The sequence below is a fragment of the Pelophylax lessonae genome (assembly GCF_965119305.1).
Source record: "Pelophylax lessonae genome assembly, chromosome: 2".
Lineage (NCBI taxonomy): Eukaryota > Metazoa > Chordata > Amphibia > Anura > Ranidae > Pelophylax > Pelophylax lessonae.
In genome coordinates, this window is record NC_138769.1 from 611335085 (window position 1) to 611362404 (window position 27320).

A 27320-nucleotide genomic window follows, 5' to 3' on the forward strand; every position below is an offset into this window, starting at 1 on the left:
TCTCTGAGTCTGAAATGGTGGAATATATAAATGCTGGTTAGAGTCATATATCAAAATCCTCAGACGTCGGGCAAATAATGGGCATCTGACATGGGTAGAGGACAACCTGTATGTATGAACTCACCAATAGCTTATCTAACACCAAAAGACATCAGGAAGTGTGATCACATACTTTTTGAGTCATGGCCAATCTTACTGTATCTTTATGAGGAACTGCACCACAAGGCTCAGCAAAAAATAGTTTAGTAAAGTTTCAATCTCAACTCCAAATAAATGAGAGAATGAGATAAGGAACCTCCTTGAGCAGGTGAAAGTGACCTCTATTGGGACACATAAGTTAAGAGAATGTAGCGTGAAACTGCAGAATGAAGTAGAACTGTGGCAGAAGTCTTATCAAGAAAGCTGTAATGAAAGTAACCATGTGAAAGAGAAATGTAAATGAGTTATGCAATAATTAGGAAGTTTTGAGCAAGGAAAAATGTTTTTCTAGCAAAAGTTGCCGAGTAAACAGCAGTGGAAAATTTTGAAAAAAATAAATAAAAATGTAACAGTTCAAGTCATGACAGGAACTCATAAGTCAATAAATAGTAGAGTTCCAAAAGGTCATGGTGTCCATGCAAAAAGGCAATGCTTAATTAGTCCTGCATTTTAAATATGATGTAATTATTCATAGACCCAGATATGACTCCCAGTCTGTTGGTTATGACCCAGACAAGGGGGGGGGAATCAGGCAAAGAGTCCACGTCCTACCCCGGCCATATTCCTAATATAGGAGGGCAGAAATTGGGCAGCCATGCATAAATAGGTATGAGTCATATCAGGTCACTGCAAAAAGACTAGCACCCCTAAAAAGATACCATGCACCTCCAGAATTTTAAAAAGTTTTAAAAAGAGTACTGTCCTGATTTTTGTTAAGAAGGGTCCTTGAACATTATTGATCATCTTGAGGCCTATAAAAACAACTTTCTGTGTTGTGCCTGCAGGATGTCATTTAAAATTAGGCCCACACAAAAACTTTAACACTGTTAGAGCTGTTATCTACAATTTAAAATGTACACAGCACCAAAGCCCCATTGCATTTATTTTTTTTTTGTCTGTACTCAAAAGTGCCTAACACCCTTCAATGAAGGAGCCTGAGTACAACCAACCGGAATTTAAATCCCTGTGCTTTGAGGCATTGCCCATGTACATAATAATAAGTTTGGCAAAGGAGCAAGATATGCCACCTAGGCCCCAAGGGGAACACAGGATACCTTAAGGAGGACACCGGACATCCCATTAACAAGGGGGGGGACACTCACAAATAAATAGGGATTTGCCCCATCCTAGGGTTCCCCAAAATCCTTGGGACAATTAAGTGACATTAAAGCCCAGACCTCACGCCAGAACCGAGTAAATGGTTCTGATGGGGATCTGTCCCATCTGTCTGAACCCAAGAAACATAGGCACCGCAGGAGGCGGAGCCAATAATTCAATTCTGTAAAAGTTTTCAGCTGAGTAGAAGCCAAATTGATCAGCTGATCACTTGGTTCACTCAGGGCACTGCAGCCCAGAATTAAAATAATTCCTCTTTAGGAACAAATCCTGTGGCCAGCCAAAGGCCATAAAATCCTTATATGCCCAAATGGCAGGAATCAGAAGGGATACACTGAATAGAGGCATAGGATACAGAGGTTCTAACACCATTTTATCCCAGGTCACAGCATTGAGGATCCTGAAATCCCTATCAGGGAATCTTGGTTGTTAGATACTAACTACCCTCCTATTTTTCAGTGGTCACTTCATCCCTCTGACTCAAACAGGTCGCTCAAAGCGGGCACATTTTGAAAAAATCGCCATGACGGTGATACCAAGGAGGATCAAACCCTAATGACGTAATGCAGTCAAGAGGTTAAAGGTTGTATACGGTAACCAAGAAGGAATCCTCAATGCCAGGTAGTTTTATTGCCTCCAATAAATTGCATTGATGCCCCATAGGGGGAGATATTATATTTTTTTTTTCCCCAAGTAGTAGGTAAATTTTAAACAAAATATTGTATCATTGCATAATTGTTCAATGCATAGTATCCATGGCGATAAATACATCCCATGTTAATAAGCCCCAGAAGTCAGTCGCCCTAGGAAAGGTCGCATATGTAGTCTCACCTTCCCTGGTGGTCAGATAAAAAGACTGATCACACGGTGGATTAAAGGAGAACTCTGAGAAAGCTTAGGGTACCAACATCACATTGAAATGTCAATTGATAAGAATGTATATTCATACTATATGTTTCATCCAATAGGAAGAGATTAACCTTCCATGCAAGGTCGTTGATTGGTACAGACGGTGATGTTTGCCAAAGACACAGCGATCGGATGGGTCATCTCTCCCTAGAGCACAGCTCAGGACGGAACCCCTCATTGCATCAGGTCCCTCTTCAGGAATCAAGCTGTGAGACGCCACAGATTCTTGTTGAAGGAGAGGAAGATTTGTTTCTACAGATCTTTGTGCATTTGATCCGAGGAAATCCATTGAGAGGAATCGCACTACCTCCTTTTTTCAATTGAAGGAGATGTGAGAATGGTGCATTGCACATGTGAGCAAACCTCAGTCTAGGTGTATGACACTCTAGACCATGCTGAAACCATTCATTATCCAACCAACATCCAAGGTTGAATGTCCAAACAGATTTCTCGGATTCCTGATTGCCAACATTGTTTTACTGCGCTTTGAATGGTAGTTGCCAATGCCATTGCAGCAGTTAATATCTGTCTCCAACAAGACTTTACAAGCTGATGTTGCAGATTTCAAGAAACATTTGAGTTTCTTTACCAGGAGATTGAGATTCAAAGAGACTAATAACGAACAATTTGTGACATAGCTAACGCTAAGCAAAGACGCTACGAACTGACATTTTGAACTGATTTTTTTTTTTTTCTCATTTTTCATTTTTACCGCTTTACTTAAAAGTTATGAACAATTCCCAATATGAACTATGCTCTTAAAAAAAGAGGACAAGACATTTTTTTTCTTTTGCTACTCCTTATAAAGCTTTCTTCCCAGATATGGCTAAGTTGCTCACTTGCCTATTGGGAAGAAAGGGGGGGGATATGTCGGGACTATTGAGGGTGATTCAAATAATAATAGGTAAAATAAAAATGATTTTAAAAGCCATGTATATTCATATTATGCATAAAAGGTTCTGAACAGGACAGGATCCATCTTGTTTTTAAGGTGAAAGAAGGTTCATATATGTCTTGTTGCAAAATGTCTCTTACAAGTTTACAAAGGGTCTATGGTTTCTTTTAAAATCATAAATAAGAGGCCTTTTGACATCTCTATCAGATAAGACTTAGTCAGTCTGACCAGATGTTAAGGGGATGGTAGTGCCAGTCTGTCTATAAGTATTTAACAATAGACAATGGCTCAGTGTTTTTCATCAGACATTTAAAGATGAACCATATAAGTTTTCATAGATACATCATTATGTGTGAGAAGATATTAGCCATAATTATGTCATTACATTATGTAAGGCATATACGTATATATTTAGGAATGTTATATCACATTTTGGGTTTATATTCTTGAAGTAGTAATCTTACTTAGAATTCTTTTTCTAATAAGTGTAAGGACATATGTATCTCGTCACTAATTACCTCATTTCAGAGAAGTTTGTGTCTAAGTGTTCAGAGGTATCATAGATCTTCCTATTCTAGACTAGATGTCTGACAGTTATGTCAGAATCCAAATAATTAATGGACTCTCGCTAGTCAAGAGGTCAATAAGGTCACTTGTAAATAGTAGGCCATTGTATGTTGTGACGTATGTTAAATACAAAATTTAATGAATGGTACGATACTGCCCTCTATAGACGAAATGCCAAATGCAGTTTTGAGATAATTCTGATATTTCCCATATAGAAATATTATATTGTCTTAAAAATATAATTATTGAAATGGCATTACTTGCCAAGGTGAATGATGGAGATACAGATGGATATTTATGTATGTACTGGGAGTCTGGACAAAGTTTATATGTGTTTTATGATTACTCTTACATATAGAGAAATCATCCTTTAATTTTATTATACCAAGTATTGGGTTAATTATCAAAAGAGGTGTGTCTCTGACCTCACCAGTTTAGGTATAGAACATCCCGACCAATTGGGATAATGTTTCATCCCTCTGGGTTTAACTTATGGTAATTTTTATAGCTCTTTGTTCTTACCCTATAAAAGAACAGCCCAGATATGAGAGACATCACATCACTTTACACTACTGACAACACACCTCACACTTACACCACACATGCTATTACATTCCTCGATAGACTCATCCAGACATACTCTATTTGTCCATCATTCATCTGAAACTTGATTGGAAGCCACCATCTTAAGAAAGGCGTCCATCTTAGGACTCTGGTAACGCCCATTTGAAGCTAGCGGCCATCTTAAGTGTGGTAATTATGCCTTGCTATGTTATTTGATTTTATTCAACAATTGTTTATTTCCTTCCTTATATGTTTTATATTGCATATTTAAGGGTAATGAGATTACAATCCCAGCCGTATAAACCATGGTAGATTTTTCTCTAAATAGCTGATTTTTGTTTTTATACATTTTTATTAATATCAGATTAAGTGCATCATTTGCAATTTTAAGTCTTCCGTTTTGCATGGCTTATTCTCACTCATCTGCAGTATAGTGACTTTCGGCTATGCATTGCGCAGACCATTGTAGTCTGTTTATATAGAACATTAATTTATGGCTTATACTATACCAGGGAAGAAATGGTAATCTTGCTTTCATTTTGCTTTCACTTTGTTTTACTTTCACTTTCATTATTGAGCTAAACATCACATTGCATTGATTGTTTGATGTTAGTAGTTTATGTAGAGTTATATTTTTGTGTCACTTCTTGTTTGATCATATATTGTGATTTACATGTCTTGAGAATAAATATTTTTATATATATATTCCATACTGTAGACTGTACTCACTAAGATTGGTATATGCTTTTAAAAAGAAATTAATCAATTAAAAAGAATTCACGACATTGATTTATGGCAATAGGTGAAGACTCTCCTTTTTCACAGATCTTTGCTTATTAACCATAAATAAATACACTGCTATATTCAGAGCAGTATAAATATTCTGCTATAATTAAGTACGAGTGCAAGATATTTATTATTAAATATTCTTACAATGTGAAAAAGCAGACAGCCATGTTTACGTATCTAAAGCAGCAGAATCCCTCTATAGTATGCTTACAGGAAACTCACATCACCAAGGACACTATTAGCCTCCTGCGTTCATCCAGGTACCTGGTTCAATTCCACTCCACCCACACTCAATACTCCAGAGGAGTGTATATCATGGTTTCTAGCAACGCCATGTTTGAGGTATTGGATGTACAACTGGATGCGCAAGGACGGTATGTTTTCTTATGTGGTACATGGAATTCTTATAAATGTATTATTGCTAATGTATATATACCCCTGCCTTTTGCCATGGACGTGCTGCAGTGCCCGTCTCGGTAATTATGCCAATCACCTACAGACTCCCATAGTGGCAGTGGGAGATTTTATTCATATTTTGGACTCTTTCCTTGATCTCCAAAATAATTTTTTCCCCCAAGGTCCTAGGAAGCTTACACCCTTTGTCGGTTATATATGCAAAGTGGGTCTTGTGGACTTATGGAGGTGCAAGCACCCCCTTGAAGCTCGGTTCTCCTGTAATTCCTTGACTCATTCCACTCTCTCGTATTGACCTGGCACTGGGCTCTGACTTGACTGCTTTTTGAACCGGAGGTGTCCTACCTAGCCAGGGGAATATCAGACATGTGTGATTCGTTTAGTTAGGAATGGAAATTCAGCCAAAATTTTTGTTGTTCAGAGAGTCAGAGGTATACAAATTTCTAATTTATATCAGAACGGCGCCCTTCAAATGTAATTCCTATTTGTGAATTAATGCTCAGCTGCTGCCATCAACTTTTGGTTGTTGCAAAATCAGTGTATTATTGTTGAGGTGCTAGCTTGATAATACAAACTTGTCTAAAATTATTTCCATAAAATATGTAAAAAGAAATAAGTGCTACCAACTATGCTATGCAAACTGTTCAAAAAATTCAAAGCATATGAAATAATATATGTGCAAAAAGTCCATACAGAAAATAAAGATCTTCTATTCCACTTTTTCCTCCATTTGTGAATTAGTGATGCATGCTCCACTTATACAACTGTGCTCCACTTGTATACTGTGCACCACCACTTAGTATATGAGGGGACACTCACCAAAAGGCTGTGGGCTTCCAGGACCCTCACCTCTTATTTGCTGATTCCTATAATGGGTTTGTAGTATACATCCACTTCCTTATTACCTGTATCTAGTAATAACCGCAGGTTTAACCCAGAATAAAAGAAAATAACACAGTGATCGTGCAATACGTTTATTTTAAAAAATGGTATTTAAAATGAAAGCTGATACACTCACGTTTTTATGTGCTCTAAAATGGCACCCGCTATGCAGAGCCTGTTTGAATATAATGCTCGCCACCGCTCATCTGAGCCAGCGTGTTCCACCTGAGCTGGACGTGACATCAGAAAAAGACCTAGGACTACTGCCATTAGTCACCCCTTATGCAAACTAGTTGGCAATTAATATAATAACAATTTTGAATCGCTTTTTCACTTCCCCATTTGAACTCCAGTATCTCAATAAAGGATGTGTTATTTCGCTAAGGATATTTAGCCTACGCCATATGGAAAACTCTGATTCCCTCTAGTGGCTAAACAACACATATACCTCCCCTAAATTCATATAAACACAAGGGCAATACTTTGTTTATATTAGTTTAAAGTCATATTTGACATAAAATATTCTAAAAAGTATGATATGAAGAAAATTTAATAAGTGAATAATTTTTTTGTCTATATTCAGGTTCTCAGCCCATTTATTCAAAATTGTTACCTCTAGTTCCCTCTACTGATGGTACAACTAATGTGCCTCCCCTCCAATTAAATGGATATAAAAACTATAATCCTCCCCCACTCGTGAAAATAGAGAATCTATCCCACAGTAATATATCAAGTGCCTAAGGTACATAAAAATAAACACCATCCTCCAGGAAGGCCCATAAGTGGGATAGATTCACTTTTTTCAGGAGTGGGGGAGTATCTAGATGTATATCTGCAACTGTTGGCATGGCTTTTTTGAAGGATAGCAAAGATGCCATTACATCTTTCCAATCGATTAGAGTGAGTGATTCCATGATACTGGCAACAGTAGATGTGGAATCACTCTATACAAGCATAAAACAAAATGATGCATTGGAGACGGAAAGGTGGGCGCTGGAGGGGCAAACTGACCTCAAACAGGCCCAAATAGAATTTCTGGTGGAAGGCTTATCATTAGCCTTGTCAAACAATTATTTTTAGTACAATAAAGAGTATTTTAACCAAATTAAGAGAGAAGCTATGGGTGCTAGATATGCCCCCCCAGTTTTGCTAACTTATTTCTCAATAAATGGGAAGAGGATGTCAATTACCCACAGCATATACCACAACTTAAATAATTCATAGATGATGTTATGATAATCTGAGAAAGACCAGAGGCAGGGTTGACTAATTGTTTGCAACAGTTAACCCAAAATATATATGGGATTAAATTAACAGTTAATTGGAGTAAGAAAAAAATTCATTTTCTATATTTTGAGGTCTATAAAGATGAAGATACACTATGAACAAGAACATATTTTAAAGTGTAGATAGGAAAGGCTATATATCAACTAGAAGTTGCCATTATCCAACATGGACTAAAGCCATACCTAAAGGACAATGCACCCGAATCAAAAGAAATTGTAATAGTAATGCATCACTCAATCTAATGTACTCATAGAAAGATTTATTGAGAAAGGATATAAGAAAGAAGAATTATTGAAAAGTAGAGAATTAGTTAATAAAATGAAAAGGGAACACCTACTAAGAGAGAACCCTAAAAAGGTAATCAAGAAATGGCTTTTCTCACAGGATTCAATCTGCAATATAAGAGTGTGGAAAAAAGTATAAAAAAAATACTGGCCAATACTAATGAGAGATAACACACTTCGGAACATACTCCCAAAAAAAACCTTTTACAAAAGAGCACCAGGCCTGAGGAATCTTTTAGAAAAAAAATGTAATTGAACCTCCAAAAAAGGGTACCACATTCCTTCAAAGGGATTGTTTTTTAGATGTGGATGTAAAACAACAGCTGATAAGAAAAGACAAGTAGAATCCGTATCTGATGGAAGGGAATAATTCGAAATTAAAAAATTCATTACATGCGCCACAAAATACGTCACTTGCTGGTGGTGACTATATGCAAAAAAAGAGATCCCAAAATGAGACCCAATAGATCCATAGGCTGAATTCTCTGTCTTATGGGTCTAAATATAAACATAGATTTTAATTGCTTCCTAGACGATGTTTGATGAGGTTTGGGTTTTTAAAATAATATTTTACAATTTTTTAGTTTTAGTTTATACTGTATATTCTCACTTGTGCTAAGTAAGGATTCTAAGGTACACCATAAAATACAAGATTGTTTTTTTATATGCATTTAATTGGAGGGGAGGCACATTAGTTGTACCATCAGTAGAGGAACTAGAGGTAACAATATTGAATATCTGGGCTTAGAACCTGAATTTAGACATAAAGATTATTCACCTATTATTACATTTTCTACATATACTTTAGAATTTTTATGTCAAATATGACTTTAAACTAATATAAACACAGTGTTGCCCTTATGTTTACATGAATTTGGGGGAGGTATGTGTTGTTTAGCCACTAGAGGCAGCTAGAGTTTTCAATATGGCATAGGCTAATAAATATACTGTATTGCAATTTTAAAAAGTGTTCAATAATTGTAAATAATTATGTTAGTTTGCGTAATGTATAGTTTGTTTTTAAACAAAAGATTTGCTGATCCACATGTGAGGTTAAATATTGTAACGGGTGCGTGAATCGAACATTGTGACATAGTAGAATGCACTCCATAACATTTAGTAATACTATTCATATCCTTAGCAAAATAACACATTCTTTATTGAGATGCTGGAGTTCAAATGGGGTAGTGAAAAAGCAATTCAAAATGGTTATTGTATTAATCGCCAACTAGTTTGTATAAGGGATGACACCCAGGCAGATTGGTTGACCAATTGGCTATCATTAGAAAGTATAAAGGAATTTGAGAAAATGGCCGCCACTCGACTTCCTGATGATGCCTTCAGGTGAAATGCATTGAGGTCTTACTAGTGGCAGCAGTTCCGGGTCTTTGACGTCACATCCGGCTCAGGTGCAACGCATGATGGCTCAGAGAGACGAGCGGCGAGGATTATATTCAAACAGGCTCTGCTTAGTGGGTGCCGTTTTAGAGCACATAAAAACGTGAGTGTATCGGCTTTCAATTTTAAATACCATTTTCTAATAAACATCTTGCACGATCACTGCATTATTGTTTGTTATTCTGGTTTAAACCTGCGTTTAGTACTGGATACAAGTAATAAGGAAGTGGATGTATGCTACAAATCCATTATAGGAATCAGCATATAAGCAGTGAGGGTCCTGTTGGCCCAAAGCCTTCTGGTGAGTGGCCCCTCATACAAGGTGGTGGAGCACAGTATATACACTGAACAAAATTATAAAACGCAACACTTGTTTTTGCCCCCATTTTTTTTAATGAGCTGAACTCAAAGATCTAAGACTTTTTCTATGTATACAAAAGGCCTATTTCTCTCAAATATTGTTCACAAATCTGTCTAAAACTGTGTTAGTGAGCACTTCTCCTTTACTGAGATAATCCATCCACCTCACAGGTGTGGCATATCAAGATGCTGATTAGACAGCATGATTATTGCACAGTTGTGCCTTAGGCTGGCCACAATAAAAAGGCACTCTAAAACGTGCAATTTTATCACACAGCACAATACCACAGATTGGCAAGTTTCGAGGGAGGGTGCAACTGGCATGCTGACTGCAGGAATGTCCAGAGGTGTTGCCCGTGAATAAGCCGTAACACATAAGCCGTGTCCAAAGGAGTTTCAGAGAATTTTGCAGTACATCCAACTGGCCTCACAACCGCAGACCACGTGTAACCACACCAGCCCAGGACCTCCACATCCAGCATCTTCACCTCCAAGATCGTCTGAGACCAGCCACCCGGACAGCTGCTGCAACAATCGGATTGCATAACCAAAGAATTTCTTCACAAACTGTCAGAAACCATCTCAGGGAAGCTAATTTGCATGCGCATCATCCTCATCGGGGTCTCGACCTGACTGCAGTTAGTCGTAACTGACTTCAGTGGGCAAATGCTCACATTCGATGGTGTCTGGCACTTTGGAGACGTGTTCTCTTCACGGATGAATTCTGGTTTTCCCTGTACAGGGCAGATGGCAGACAGCATGTATGGCGTCGTGTGGGTTAGCGGTTTGCCGACGTCAACGTTGTGGATCGAGTGACCCATGGTAGCGGTGGGATTTTGGTATGGGCAGGCGTATGTTAAGAACAAAGAACACAGGTGCATGATGAGATCCTGAGACCCATTGTTGTGCCATTCATCCACGACCATCACCTCATGTTGCAGCATTATAATGCACGGCCCCATGTTGCAAGGATTTGTACACAATTCCTGGAAGCTGAAAACATCCCAGTTCTTGCATGGCCAGCATACTCACCGGACATGTCACCCATTGAGCATGTTTGGGATCCTCTGGATCGGTGTATATGACAGCATGTTCCAGGTCCTGCCAATATCCAGCAACTTCCACAGCCATTGAAGAGGAGTGGACCAACATTCCACAGGCCACAATCAACAACCTGATCAACTATGCGAAGAAGGGGTGTTGCACTGCGTGAGGTAAATGGTGGTCACACTAATACTGACTGGTTTTCGGACCCCCCTGGACAACCCCCCCCCCCCCAATACAGTAAAACTGCACATTTTAGATTGGCCTTTTATTGTGGCCAGCCTAAGGCACACCTGTGCAATAATCATGCTGTCTAATCAGCATCTTGATATGCCACTCCTGTGAGGTGGATGGATTATCTTGGCAAAGGAGAAGTGCTCACTAACACAGATTTAGCCAGATTTGTTAACAATATTTGAGAGAAATAGGTCTTTTGTATACGTAGAAAAAGTCTTAGATCTTTGAGTTCAGCTCATGAAAAATGGGGGCAAAAACAAAAGTGTTGCGTTTATAATTTTGTTCAATGTAAGTGGAGAATAGTTGGATAAGGAGAGCATGCATCACTAATTCACAAATGATGGAAAAAGAAGTGGAATAGAAGATTTATTCTTATTTTCTGCATTGACTTTTTTCACATATATTGTTTCATATGCTTTGAATTTTTTGGTCAGTTTGCATAGCATAGTTGGTAGCACTTATTTCTTTTTGCACATTTTATAGAAATTGTTTTAGACACATTTGTATTATCAAGCTATCGCCTCAACACTAATATACATTTCTAAATCACAATAGAATTTCAATGAAATTTCAGCAAAATAAATGTTTAATTTGTTTAATTCGGATATGTGAAGCATCCAAAATAAAGTATGACATTGTTTGGAACGATTTTGATTTTCTGTTGCATTAACATTTTTCATTATTAAAAAAAAATATTTTAAAAAATGCACTACATATGAAATGGAAACATATTGCAATAAATACAGCAAGGTATAAAAGTGAAATAAAATGATGATCCCTATTTATTGTGTTTGGATTGGATGGAGGTGGTGTGGTGGATCCATCTCTGAATCATAACATAATTAATCCAATTCATTTTTATTTTGCATTAACATTTTTTACTCTAAAAAAATCAGCTTATTCAATTTCTCTTTGTGGGTTGGACTAGCAGGGATAAAGTGCATAAATAATCTCCCGCAAAAAAAAAAAAAAAAAAATTAACACATTAAAATGAATATAGCCAATCTTCCGATATATACAAAACTATACAAAACCGAAAAAACTAAATTAATTCCCCAAAAAATTACTTTAACATAATGAATATTAAGAAACAAAATGATTACCTTAATGAAACGAAAAAAAAATTCCGTTATGCATATCTCTTATATATTCAGGAAGTGGCAGAGATAAGCAAAGTTTATTTTAACGACAATTGCTTATGATACAGGGTGCTTTAATAAGCTATATGTCATTCACTTAGGTCTCTGTACTGGAAGAATACAGTGAATCTGATGTTATAAAGAATTTGATAAACTGATACAAAACCATATATCAGTGTTTGACTATTTCTCCAGACTAAAATCAGCAATAGCTATTGATGTAAAAATAGATAAATAAAATGGATAACAAGAGTAAATGAAAGAAGAATTCACGGTATGGTATATTTTTATATAGTTACATTGGTCCAGCTTGTATATACAATGCCTGGCCAATGGCCCTGGAAGATGGAATTCACTGAATTAGACACCGGAACTCCAGTGATCTCCAATTGCTTCTAGGTCTCTTGCTAAATGGCTGGCCTGAGGTCTTGTGAACACAGGAGGTTGGTTGCTCAGCATGCTGGTTGCGATTCAGAAAATGTTTTGTAATTTCTAAATGAATGAGGTGGAGAGACATGGCAGTGATGTCATGCTCTCCACCTCGCTCAGAGAATGCTTTGCATTGGTGCCCATGCTAAGCGGCCGACCTCCTGTGTTCAGAGTGCATTAAGCCATTGATCAAACCTTTAATTCTTCTTTAAATCCAGATTACGCAATCAGCAGAAAGGCTGAAGTAGAAAATAGCTTTATCATAAGCAAGATGAGCGTAAAAATTAACAATCCTATAATGGACAACCCCCTCTCACCATAAAGAGGTAGAATGTATGTGCTGATCACTCACTTGTGTGTTTCTCTGTTAATCTCTAATTCTAATTTTCTTTGTTGCTGGAGAACAGGGTGAGTATTCTTAGTTATCACAACACCTAAAACAGAACAGGTTAAAATTAATATATTTGCTACCACAATACTCCCATTTAGCACATAAATCTGAAAGAGCACATGTCAAATACAAGGTCTACTGGCGGAACCTGGTCCTCCAGGCCATTTCATGTGGCCCTTGCATCCTGGGCTTTTTTTTGCCTGGAATGTAGCAGAAGTTAATTCCACCACCTCCAGCTCTTGCCCTCCATTTCTAACTCACCAACGTCACTTGAAAACACAGAAGCCTTCTGTGGTTACAAGAACAACTTTCCTTTTAGCGACTCTCTCAGATCTCTGCCTGCACCTGCAGTGTGGAATGGGGCATCACATGGTAAGCTGAACTTTGATCCTGGTGTACAGATGCTGACCAATGATATCCCTGCAAGTGAGAGCCATAGCTGCATACATTGCCAGGAGTTACTTGTGCCAGGCAGGGTTAGTGAGATGCAGAGGAAGCTTATTGGGGAGGGGGGGATGAGGGCTGTGGAGCAGGGCCGGATTAACAGCATCATGGGCTTGGTGCTGAGGATTTTGAAGGGCCTTAAGGGCCGTGCCTTGCCATGCACCCAGAGGAGGAAGGGTGCAGCCATGCATGCCTAATTCAACATGGGATGCTGTCTCTGAAGCCCATAAACACATCCATGCATCGCCAACTGTCCCTCCTTGTCCGGCCTTCACGCTGTGTGGGGAGGTTCTGAGGGTGCTGCCTGGGGAAGCGAGCATAGAAGCCAGACTTCTGTGTTTACAAGTGACAGAAGAGCGGTAACAGTGAATATGGCCAACCCGGGGCCTATATAAAAGGTAGGGGCCTGGAGCTGCAGCTCCAATAGCCCCTACATTAATCTGGCCCTGCTGTGGAGGGAGATGTTTGCAGAGGTGACGAATGGGCGAGGGTGGTGCAGAGGTCAGATCTGAGGAGGGGTGGAAGGGAGATGTGGACAGCCTGTGAAAGAGAGCTGAACCCTGCACACTGGTTATAGCACACCCCTAAACCTACACTTTGAATGTAGCGCACTCCTTAATCCTGCACTCTGTACACAGCACACCCCTGAAATTGCACTCTGTGCATAGAGCACCCCTGAACTTACTTCTGGTATTTATTGCCCCTTTAAGATCTTCCCACTTTTACTGCAATTTGGCCACACCCACAGTTCAATGTGATTCTGTGGTGGAGGCAGGGATGATACATTTTTATAGTCTTCCAGATACAACTGGCCCTTTGAGGGCAATCCTAATGCTGATGCGGCCCGCAATGAAATTGTGTTTGACATCCCTAGAAGATAGGGATAGAAGTACCAAACAGCCAATGAACACTGAGCTCTATAGTGTTATTGAGTTAATGTTTGGGCTCTGTAGCATCAGTACCTGGTAGCAGAGCCTGAAATGGTGAGGAAGGCCTCTCTTACACCTCTGACTCTGGGCCCCTGGTAGTGTGGACAGAAGGCACAGGAGTGCAGAGTGGCAGTAGTGCCTGCAATTCTTGCAAGTAGAAGAGCAAGTATCCATGCCAGGCAGGAGAATCCATAGTCTCCAGTGAAGCAGGCAGGCTGGTAGACAGCTGGAGGGTGGCAGTCTGAAGCAGGCTGGTATTGGTGACAGTGGGCAGGTATACACCGGTAGCAGACTGTGGAACACCAGGCACAGCAGGATGTAAGGCAAGTACTGCAAACCACAGGAAGATTAGCAGAGTCAGGCAGGCTGGGTCATGCACCAGCAGGACAGATCAGGTACACAGGAGCTAGCAAGAGCGTGGTCAGGGTAAAAGCCAGGTTAGGAGCCAGTCAGTGGAACATAAGCAAATGGAGCAGGCAGAAGCCGGGGTCATGGACAAACCGGGGTCAGTGCAGGCGGAGTTTGGAGAGAGATGTCAGACTAGCTGGGTCAGCAACTGGAATCATGATGCAGAATGACAGGGTTTACAGGGTACAGGGAAGGCTAAAGACAAAGCAGCACTAATCCTGAGCACTGATAGTTTAAATAGCCCCTTTGGCGTCAACATCTGACGCAAGTGCCGCCAATGCACATGTGAACACGCACCTATGCATGTGCATAAGTATTCGCCAAATACCTGTGTCTACGAGAGGAAGCATTAATTAGCCTGTGAAGAGGCACAGAAGTCTGTTCAGAGGGACCATGTTGTCTACTGACATGCCCTTTCTGACAATCAGATACTCAAATACCTAAATTTCACTGAACCCCATAGCAGCTTGGCATTAGATATTGTCAGTCTGGTGCAGTTATTAAAAACGTATAACTAGTTGTTGGGTTAATAAACTGTAGTACTATGACATTGGTGGAACTATGAATATACTATTATGAAAAAAAAAAAAAAGTAATTTTAGTACAGTTATGTTATAAACGCCACTCTTCCCTCCAGCAAACCTCCAAGTCTCCACTCTCCTCGTACAGCCTAGTTTCCAAAGGCCTCAAAGCCAGGCTCTGCTTTTTCTACACATGGGCAAAAGAATCTCCAAATATTACTATAGAAAAGCTGTCCATTGTTGGAACAAATTGTGGGGGGGGCGAAATAGAGGACGAAGCCAATAGAAGCACCCATAGTACACCACACTGATGGGTGGGGGAGGCCAAATTGCACTGTGAGAGGGGCTTAAATGGGCAATGTTAAATTAAACCTGGGCATAGACTGCTCTGGGTTACAAGTGCATAATTCTCAAGTGCAGGGGTCAAGAGTGGATAATGTACGTAATTCAGGGGTCGAGAGTGCAAGATAAAAAATAGGTAAAGCTCCCTACCTTCCATTATCCCCTCCCCATTGCCCATGACAAAGCACCATCCAGCCAAATTTGCTGCACCCATCCCTTGATTGAAAGTGAAATGCGTATGAGGTAAGACTAATTCATCTTTTGCAGGGAGCTTATTTGGACTTTTTTTTTGTAGAGCTTTAAGGATCCCTACAATTAAACTCATAATAATGTTTGGTAATAATATTTCACATCTGCCTCATATAGAAAATGAAGTACATAGAAGAGATAGGTAAAAATAATTCTAATATAATATTAATGATAAAGTCATATCTCACCCTTCCCTTCTGGGATCTCCACAAATTTTAATATCCACTGATACAATGGGAATCGGTAGAGTTGACCTTTGGGGCAGGTCACTGTGACATATTTGCAGTACCAGGCATCCAGAGGGAAATTTAGGTAGCGCTCCATGGACAGCCTAACCAGCAGGAGCTCTCCAAGGTCTTTATTTACAGTGATATTAAACTCTGTCACCTGGAAAAACCAAACGTGGAATCTAAGAAATCTGCACACACTACAAATCTAAGCAAAGGTCACCGATAATTCAAAGAGCATGTGGGTAGAGAAAAACAGACTTTCAAAAAAGTAGATTAAAGATCACGTGATACGTTTTGTAGTGTGAAAAATGCAATAAAGTGCTGCACTCCAACATGTGCATAAAAACTGTGCTCATTTAAAGAACATAACTAATCTTGTTAAAAATCGCTGTAAATGACCCATTATTCAGTGTAATAAACATTATTTATTTCTCAACTGTTTTTAGATTTCATTGGTAGCCTTTATATTTTTTAATTTTAGCTGAAATTTACTTGTATGGACTTAAATTCGCCTTTCACATTTTTTCGGAAGTGTTGAGAATAACTTTCCAGGACCCTGAGGAACAATATCCCCATATTCTCCAAAGTCGGGCTTTTAAGTAGAGGGAATTAATTTGTGTGGTGGAAAAACAAGAGGAGTTGTGTTTTCTGTAATACTGGATGGGCAAGGTGCAATAATACAACAGACACAAGATGGTACCAAAGAGTACTAAGATTGTGGAAATAGTAAACATACTTATTCCAAAATGGATTCAATTAATTGTTTTCCAAGTTTTTACAAGCTTGCCTGAAATCTTTGCAAATGTATTTAAAAATAAAAAATGAAAAAAAAACACATGTACATAAGTATTCACAGCCTTTGCCATGACAGCCAAATTGAGCTCAGGTGTATCCTGTTTCCACTGATCATCCTTGAGATGTTTCTACAACCTGATTGGAGTCCATCTGTTGTAAGTTCAGTTTGTTGGACATGATTTGGAAATGCACCACCTGTCTATACAAAGTCCCACAGTTAACAGTGCATGCCAGAGCATAAACCAAGCCATGAAGTCCAAGGAATTGTCTGTAGATCTCAGAGACAGGATTGTATCGAGGCACAGATCTGGGGAAGGATACATTAACATTTCTGCAGCATTGAAGGTCCCAATGAGAACAGTGGCATCCATCATCCGTAAATGAAAGAAGTTTGGAACCACCAGAACTCTTCCTAGGGCAGGCCAATCTGTGCGATCAAGGGAGATGGGCCTTAGACAGGGAGGTGACCAAGAACCCGATGGTCTCTCTGACAGAGCTCCAGCGTTTCTCTGTGGAGAGAGGAGAACCTTCCAGAAGAACAACCATCTCTGCAGCACTCCACCAATCAGGCCTGTATGGTAGAGTGGCCAAACTGAAGCCACTCCTCAGTAAAAGGCACACGATAGCCCCTCTGGAGTTTGCCAAAAGGCACCTGAAGGACTCAGACCATGAGAAACATGGTCCTCTGGTCTGAGGAAACAAAGATTGAATTCTTTGGCCTGAATGGCAAGCGTCATGTCTGAAGGAAACCAGGCACTGCTTATTACCTGGCTAATACCATCCTTTAAGTGAAGTATGGTGGAGGCAGCATCATGATGTGGGGATGTTATTCAGCGGCAGGAACTGGGAGACTAGTCAGGATCGAGGGAAAGATGGATGCTCAATGTAGAAAGACATCCTTGATGAAAACCTGCTCCAGAGCACTCTAGACCTCAAACTGGGGGGGAAGGTTCCTCTTCCAACAGGACAACGACCCTAAGCACACAGTCAAGATAACAAAGGAGTGGCTATGGGAAAACTCAGTGAATGTCCTTAAATGGCCCAGCCAGAGCCCAGACTTGAACCCGATTGAACATCTCTGTTGAGGACTGAAAATGTACCGACACTCCCCATCCTACCTGATGGAGCTTCAGAGGTCCTGCAAAGAAGAAAGGGAGAAACTGCCCGAAAATAGGTGTGCCAGGCTTGTAGCGTCAAACTCAAAAAGACTTGAGGCTGTAATTTGAGCCAAAGGTGCTTCAACAAAGTATTGAGCAAAGGCTGTGAATACTTATGTACATGTGATTTTTTTATAAATTTGCAAAGATTTCAAACAAACTTCTTTCACGTGGTCTTTATGGGGTATTGTTTGTGGGATTTTGAGGAAATTAATAATTTCGTTCATTTTGGAATAAGGCTGTAAAATAAGAAAATGTGGAAAAGATAAAACGCTGTGAATACTTTCCAGATTCACTGTACCAAGGCAGACAGCGCACGCTGAACGCGTTAATTGGACAAAATGTTAATTGGCTGGGGCTATACTTTGTGACAGCATATCTACCTGCATCACTTCCAGTCCATGGAACACACACTGGAAATAGACAGGAAGTTGTGTCATCAGTGGCCATCTTGGATCGAAGTTGTGTAGTAAATACAGCTGCAAGAAAAAGTATGTGAACCCTTTGGAATGATATGGATTTCTGCACAAATTGAGCACCTGGATGTTCCACAGCAGTACTGGCAAAATATTCTGTGGACAGATGAAACCAAAGTTGAGTTGTTTAGAAGAAACACACAACACTATGTGTGGCGAAAAAGAGGCACAGCACACCAACATCAAAACCTGATCCCAACTATGAAGTATGGTGGTGGGGGCATCATGGTTTGGGGCTGCTTTTCTGCGTCAGGGCCTGGATGGATTGCTCTCATCAAAGGAAAAATGAATTCCCAAGTTTATCAAGACATTTTGCAGGAGAACTTAAGGCCATCTGTCTACCAGCTGAAGCTCAACAGAAGATGGGTGTTGCAACAGGACAATGACCCAAAGCATAGAAGTAGATCAACAACAGAATGGCTTAAACAGAAGAAAATATGCCTTCTGAAGTGGCCCAGTCCTGACCTCAACCCGATTGAGATGCTGTGGCATGACCTCAAGAAAGCGATTCACACCAGCCATCCCAAGAATATTGCTGAACTGAAACAGTTCTGTAAAGAGGAATGGTCAAAAATTACTCCTGACCGTTGTGCACGTCTGATCTGCAACTACAGGAAAAGTTTGGTTGAAGTTATTGCTGCCAAAGGAGGTTCAACCAGTTATTAAATCCAAGGGTTCACATACTTTTTCCACCTGCACTGTGAATGTTTACATGGTGTGTTCAATAAAAACATGGCAACGTTTCATTTTTTGTGTGTTATTAGTTTAAGCAGACTGGGATTGTCTATTGTTGTGACTTAGATGATGATCAGATTACATTTTATGACCAATTTGTGCATCATTCCAAAGGCTTCACATACTTTTTCTCTCAGCTGTATATTTAGTGCTGGCAACTTCCTTCTTTAAATATAAAAATGACTGCATTATGGCATTCTATTCTATTGTTTACTCATGAAGGCCAAAATGTAGGACAATGGAAGGCCAATGGAAGGACAGCACAACAATTGAGCTATTGTGGACCCACTTATTAGGATAAGAAGGCCATGAGATTCTGGTGAATACACAGCTTGAGTGTGAGCACAAGAGAGCACCATATCTGTTTGGGGAGGAGGTGTACTGTAGTTCATTACGCATGAAATATTAGAGCATTAAATGAGTTTCGGAGAAAGAAGCACTGCATTGTTAGAGACACTTATGCTGGTTACAAAATACTTCTTTTACAGAAAAGAATTGGATGGGTCTTGTTTTTCACTCTGTGGCTTTCACTATGTTTATTACACTGAATAATTAGTTGATTATTTATAGCAGTTTTTCATTAGATTATGTTCCCTATATATAAAACAAAAACTATCAGCACAAAAAAATATCAATAGTGAATGGTGCAATAAACAAATGATATAAAGACCGGCTGCACACACTAAAAGTGTCTAAACCACACAATGTAAACTAAATAAACCAAAAAGTAGTGTTGCACCAGTCATGTGCACACATACTGTAATAAAACTAGTGTAATAAAAGGGGAACAAAGGAAGAGATCTAGTGCTCTCTGTATGGTTGCAGTAAACCGCTTTATTGAGTAAAAGGAATGGTACTCACAAAGGTGGCGCTTCCAAAGCGCATAGCAATCAGCATAAACGGTATCTAGGAAGAGACAGCTTCCAGCACGCAGGCTCTGTCCCCTATACGCGTGACGTCGAAGCCCAACCACAGGCGTTGACTTCCTCAGTAGGGGTGGAGACTGTATGGTGTGCTGCGCCTTAAATGGCCGGGCTGGATCCCCTTACATGAAGCTGATTGGATCTATTTACATATTGCCCTCCCTGTGCCCTTTATGCAGCTCAGGACACCGGAAATAAGAATATTCACATTCATTCCCTGGTGCCACATCGCTATACCGGATTATATAGAGAATAGAGCAAATGCAATGCATCTATCGTTTTACATTTATCAGAGACTGCATGCCGGAGCTCATCTCTTCCTAGTATATACCGATCTTTTACCAATAATACACTTTATTAAATGAAAATTCATAATAAATATATAAATACATAATAAAACTTCTAATTGATTAAAAACGCATTAAATCTATGAAGGTGCATATATTGGAATCTAAAAACGCATCAACTTTTAAAACTCATAAAAAACCCATAAAAATGCATATATCAGAAAAATCCCCATGACTTAAACAGAAATACATCAAATCTTGCAGAACCAGAAGATCATCATTAAAAATACAGATAAAAAGCTATCAATAAAAAACTATAAATAAAAAATGATGTCTAAAATAATACCAGAATGCATTATCTATCGCTAATAAAGCAGTTGAGGTCGAAGTCGATGTTGAGACCTCTAGGTGACAATACTTTGGTCTCATACACCCAAAAGGATTCTCTTCTACTCAACTGTCTTATATAGTGACCCCCTCTCCAATGTTTGGAAACATGCTCGATCCCCCAGAATTGCAAGGTATCAGGTTTTCTGTCATGTACTTCTCGGAAATGTTTAGAGACATTATGTGAGGTTTCACCTTTCTTAATATTCTTAACATGCTCTGCTAGCCTCACATTCAGGGGTCTCGAAGTGCGACCAACATACTGGAGCCCACAGCCACACTCCAGCATGTAAACCTCTCCTACAGTCGAGCAGGTGATCAGATCTTTAATCTGATATTCTTTGCCTGTACTGTTGGCTCTGAACATTTTCCTCTTTTTCTGATTTTTGCGAGCATGACGACATACTATGCATTTGCCGCATGCATGAAAACCAGATAGGAACTGTGACGGGAGTCACTTTGGGCATGGGGGTTGTGGACCCCAAATTCCTTTAGAGAGGTTGGGGGGCACCATGCCCAGCCTTATGGGGCTCTCTTATGTTTAAGTCACCCTGCATCTGTTATGGATGCAGGGTGACCAGGAGGGTGGTGAACACTGAAAAATGGTTTGGACTACTACAAATGGTGTTCACCATCACTGGAATTTAAGGACAGATGGGTGATGGGTTGAATTGCTTCATATTTGTCAGCAAGGTCATTTGTTCCCTTTGCCATGAGGTCTCTGAGCAGGAAGTCCAACTCCTAATATGGTCTTCCTGTTTGAACTTACATACAGCCTTGCCTGGTGTTTGTTCTAATGGATTCCGAACGGCACATAGCTGTAGTTCGGATCCCGGATCCTTGGTTGACCGAACCTTCAGACGTTGCGATCTGCAGGCTGACTCACTAGAAACAGAGGAGTGTTGGGAGAGCGGACAGAGCGAGCAAGGGTCTCGTCACAGGAACTGAAATACTGTGTTTTTCCTGAATACTGGGGGGTTTGTGACTCCTGGTGCCAGTCTATCTTTTAAAGTGGGTGCCCTCCTATAGATGAATCCAGGTCTATCTGGTAGGTGGGGTCCTAGGATTTTATCCTGCTTCAGAATAGCCCAATGTTTTCTGACTATCCATTCAACCTGTTTGTGTTGAACACTATAGTCAGAAATAAATTTGAAATTACCTGTGTCCGACACAGGTTTCTTGTTATCATGTAAAAATCTATTCCTATCTAAAACTGCAATTTGGTCGTAATCTGAGGAAATTTTCTCCATATCATACCCTTTTTCACAAAATCGATCCACCAATATTTTGGACTGAATAGCATAATCATCCTGACTGGAACAGTTTCTTTTTAAACAAATCAATTGTCCCTTAGGAATATTAAAGAGCCAATTTTGATGATGGCAACTGTCCATCGGTAAATACGAATTCCGATCGGTCGGTTTGCAAAAAATTTTTGTATGAATCCGGCTGTTCTGGACAAAAATCTCCAAATCAAGGAATTGCACCATTTCCTTGCTTTCAGTCCAAGATAATTTGATACCCCTATCATTAAAATTAATTTTATTTTTAAAAGAATAAAAAGATTGAGCATCTCCCTTCCAAATGATCAGTAGGTCATCTATAAACCTTTTATAGCATAATAATTCCTTGGGTCGATTCATTAAAACGACTTCCTCTTCCCACTGGGCCATAAATAGATTTGCTACACTGGGGGCAAATCTTGCCTCCATAGCCACGCCCCTTACTTGAAGATGGAAGTCACCTGAATACCAGAAACAGTTATGCCCTAAACAGAACTTCAGAATTTTTAAAATGAATCTAATATGTTCATATTCAAGTTCTGATTTATTAAGGGCCCAAGAAGCTGCTGCCATGGCCGCCTCATGTCCTATAATCATATACAGGGAACCTACATCTGCAGTAGCTAGGATGCAGTCCCCTGTATACGCAACTTCTTGTAAAATTTGAATCACATGCCTGGTATCCTTCGTATATGCCTCTGTATGGGTGACAAGGGGTTGAAGATAAAAGTCTATGTATTGACCCAGCCGTGAACTCAGAGAATCAATCCCATTAATGATTGGCCAACCGGGCGGTTTCTCACTGTCTTTATGTATCTTCGGAAGGAAGTATATGATGGGGGTTCTACATGATACAGGGTTCAGATATCTCATTATTAGATCCTTTCTTAATAAGTTTATCTGATTCCTCTTTTTACTGGTTTACCCGGATTGCAAGTCAATTTAGTATAGGTATTTGTATCTGATAACTATTTCGTCATTTCATTCTTATAGTATTCGGCACTCATCACCACAATCCCTCCCCCTTTATCTGCCGGTCGTATCACCAGTTGTTTATTTTTCTCTAGACTGGTTATCCCATTTTTAATCCATTGTGGGTCCTGCACCTTTTTGACCTGCAAATGTTCCAGATCATGTGCAACTAGGTTCCTGAACACTTCCACATATTTATTATCTTTATAAGGTGGATTGAATACCGACTTATTTTTAAGGGAGGAGTGGTGAGATCTATCTGCCACGCTAGGGCGATTATCTGGTTTGGCTAAAAAATATTTCTTCTGATTCAGAGTTCTAATGTACTTCTGCAAGTTCACATAAGTATTGAATTTGTTTAAATTACTAGCGGGAGCAAACTTTAATCCTTTGTCAAGGACGTTGGTTCCTTCCCTGTTAAGGGGTATCCCACTAATATTAAAAACACCAGCGCCTAATGGTGCTTGCTTTTTTTGGAGGCGTCGGCCCGCTCTCCTTCCTCTTTGCCTTTTCTTTTTCCCCAGATGTACTTCCAGGGAATCCCCTGTACCCCGGTACTGGGTTTCCCTAAAAAAAACTCTGGGGGCCGTCGGCCACAGTTTGATCCAACACATTGAATCTATTACCTGTGGGTAAGTTGTATGACGTAGAGGGACCTGGAGACTCATAATATGAGTCATCTCTTCTCTCTCTTGTCTGAACTGGGTCTCATTCCCTTGATGTTAATACCAATTATCTTGTGAGTATTGGTGAGTACTTCTATTATTTTTCTTCTGTCCTCTCCCTCTACCTCTGAAGGGACCACCTCTACCCCTACCCGGCCGTCCTCCTCTCCAATTTCCTCTCTGATGGGGATGGTAGGCGGGTGTTGGAGCTGAGTAAACAATGTTGCCCCCTACTCCCCTATTCGGGGCTGGGGGTGCTCTGCTCCACACGGGAGGGGCACTAACCTCTCTCTCAGGGGTGCTATCCCGTGATATCGGTGTGGAGTCCTCTTGTAAAGCCTTCTGCCATTTGAACACCTCATTATTTTTATAGTCATTCATATCTCTTATGAATTTCTTCCTTTTCTTTTCCTGAGTTTCCTTATCAGTTTTTTCTAGTCTCTTTTTAAGGTCATTGGAGAGCTGATTAAATTCAGGTGATTCCTTAAGTGGTTCTAATTTCTTTTTCAAGTCACTTATGCTAGCTTCCGTCAACGTCAGCTTCTTCTGTTTACGTTGCAGCAAAAAGTTCATTAGTTCATGCCCTTTCTGACTAAAGAAAATTAATCATTCCCTGCAGGAATCTTCTCCTTCTAGTCCAACATTTGGGGGTACATCCCACCTTAGACGTCTGGGAACAAGCTGGTGGGCTATGTATTGCTCAAAAGAGATTATATCCCACCAAGCTCTGGTTTTCTTTTCCATCAAGAAACCTAATATTTTGAAACTCTGAGAGGTCTTCATATTTACCTCTATTTTTGTCCCCTGAAAAAATGTCATCTATTTTAATCTCTCTGTTATCAAAATAATCAAAGATCTCCATATTAATGCTGCTAATAAAGTGTATTATTGGTAAAAGATCGGTATATACTAGGAAGAGATGAGCTCCGGCATGCAGTCTCTGATAAATGTAAAACGATAGATGCATTGCATTTGCTCTATTCTCTATTTAATCCGGTATAGCGATGTGGCACCAGGGAATGAATGTGAATATTCTTATTTCCGGGGTCCTGAGCTGCATAAAAGGCACAGGGAGGGCAATATGTAAATAGATCCAATCAGCTTCATGTAAGGGGATCCAGCCCGGCCATTTAAGGCGCAGCACACCATGCAGTCTCCACCCCTACTGAGGAAGTCAACGCCTGTGGTTGGGCTTCGACGTCACGCGTATAGGGGACAGAGCCTGCGTGCTGGAAGCTGTCTCTTCCTAGATACTGTTTATGCTGATTGCTATGCGCTTTGGAAGCGCCACCTTTGTGAGTACCATTCCTTTTACTCAATAAAGCGGTTTACTGCAACCATACAGAGAGCACTAGATCTCTTCCTTTGTTCCCCTTTTATGTCTATCGGTGAGAATCCCTCTGGAGGTAATAGGCTATCCATAGCCTTTACTATCTGAAGGTCCCTGTGTATATACAACGCTGTGATTGACCCAGCAGTGGGTCTATAGTGGAGGTGAGAGACCAATTCACCTGGTGGTGGGATTGCACTAATCTCGAAAGCACTAATTAAGTTTTGCACAAGATTCTTTTGGACACGTGGATTCACCGTTTATTTGATTGATTGTATGGACATTGGAACATGTATGGACACTGATTTTGAGTTTTATTACACTATGTGCGCACATGACTGGCGCAACACTGCTTTTTGGTTTATTTATGTTCCCTATATGAGCACAGTATTTATACATATGTGGAGAGTGCAGCATTTACTTGCATTACCTCTAATAAATGTGTGCCCCACTGGCAGCTGCTGCTTCTTTCATGAAGAATGTTACTTACATGCAGCCTCTGACAGTGATGTCACTGCTGAAGTTCTGGAGGTAAAGGGCTGGGCTGATGGTCAGGGATCATTGTAGATCGTTTGCTGTGCAGTTCCTCCATTCAGAAAATGTCTTGTATTCTTTAAAAAAAATACAAGGCATTCTATAACTGGGCAAGGGGCATAAGAACATCATAGTGTACACTTGCACAATCACAGCAAACCTTCTATTCTTTAAAAATAAAAGATTTTTTTCTGAATGGTGGAGCTTCACAGCGAGTGATCGCTGTGCTTCAGCTGCAACTGCTAGTGTCACCACCAGGACTTCAGAGGATGCGTGTAAGTAACATTTTTAAAGAAACAGCAGCTACTGGCATGCACACACCATCAGAGGTACCATATTGGTACCTAGCTAATGTGTCAAAGTTTTTGCCCACACCTAAGCTTTCATTTTCCAGGTAACTTCTCTGCCAATGGTAGCTCACCAGAATTGTTAGGCATCTCAGAGCTTTAGTGTAAATTTTAAATCCTTCCACCATTACCATTGGCATAGCAAGAAAGTGGAAGAGGTAGTCTAGTAGTTAAAAAAGACAAGATATAGTAGTAATAATGACCACTGCAATATTCTTTGTGGTGAAGGGGGGGGGGGGTTGTTGCAGAACTACAAACCTCAGCTGCCTCATTACATTTTATCAGATGAAACACTGAGATTTAATTAGCTACACAAATTCTCCTTACTACACCATCAACAATAGAGAATCTGACTAGCGACTATGACTACAGACCGGAAAATTCCTCCAGTATGTTCCTCTTGATTGGAAATGTCACTTAGTTTACAGAGTCAGTGATAGCAGCAACCTCTCCAAATCTTAATGATACAGTACTGGATTTGTATCTACACATTCACAAAAAAAAATGTCTTGTTTAATTTCCAATACCAGCCTCCCTAATGCGTCCCCCCACCCCCAGGCTCTATAGCAGCTGAGTTGGCTGCTATGTCTGTTGTAATGCCATTGTAACCTATTACAAATACTGTCAGCAATATGTAGTGATACTCACAGCTCCAGATATGAAGTTGCACCATTGATGGGGCAGTTGGTGTACTTCACTTTCTCCATGCACCCCCACAAGGACAATAGAGACATTATTACAGGTGCCAGCAGCCAGGTCAGTCCCCGTCGCTACCTTTAACTTGTACATCTTCAGGATTTCAGGAGATGACTCTTAAGGAAACAGCTCTGCAAGACACAAGTATGAACAGTCAGCTATATCTTCCTCTTTTATGCAATTTACAGCAAGTTCACACCTACAACTAATTACAAGATCAGTAGCATGAACCAATCCTGTTTGGACAGGCTGTATTTTTAGATTGAATTACAGTATCTCACAAAAGTGAGTACACCCCTCACATTTTTTGTAGATATTTTATTGTACCTTTTCATGTGACAACACTGAAGAAATGACACTTTGCTACAATGTAAAGTAGTGAGTGTACAGCTTGTAAGCTTGTATAACAGTGTCAATTTGCTGTCCCCTCAAAGTAACTCAACACGCAGCCATTAATGTCTAAACCGCTGGCAACAAAAGTGAGTTATTTTGAGGGGACAGCGAATGTACACTGTTATACAAGCTGTTCACTTACTACTTTACATTGTAGCAAAGTGTCATTTCTTCAGTGTTGTCACATGAAAAGGTACAATAAAATATTTACAAAAAATGTGAGGGGTGTACTCACTTTTGTGAGATACTGTAATTCAATCTAAAATTACAGCCTAACAGGCTTGTGATGTTGATGAGTTATATTAGTAAGTTTT

At 39.9% G+C, this 27320-nt stretch overlaps 1 protein-coding gene across 1 annotated transcript in view; it reads right to left on the reverse strand.

Annotated features, from left to right (window-relative positions):
- LOC309548492 (polyunsaturated fatty acid lipoxygenase ALOX8-like) overlaps positions 1-26754 on the reverse strand; it is a 171734-nt gene extending 144980 nt beyond the window's left edge. Inside the window, exons 1-3 of the mRNA XM_082248439.1 lie at positions 26566-26754; positions 15985-16183; positions 12865-12946 (exon numbers count right to left, since the gene is read on the reverse strand). Of these exons, the coding sequence (XP_082104565.1) occupies positions 12865-12946; positions 15985-16183; positions 26566-26706 (422 nt within the window). The 5' untranslated portion in view covers positions 26707-26754. The remainder of the gene's footprint in view (positions 1-12864; positions 12947-15984; positions 16184-26565) is intronic.
- Between the last annotated feature and the right edge of the window lie 566 nt (positions 26755-27320).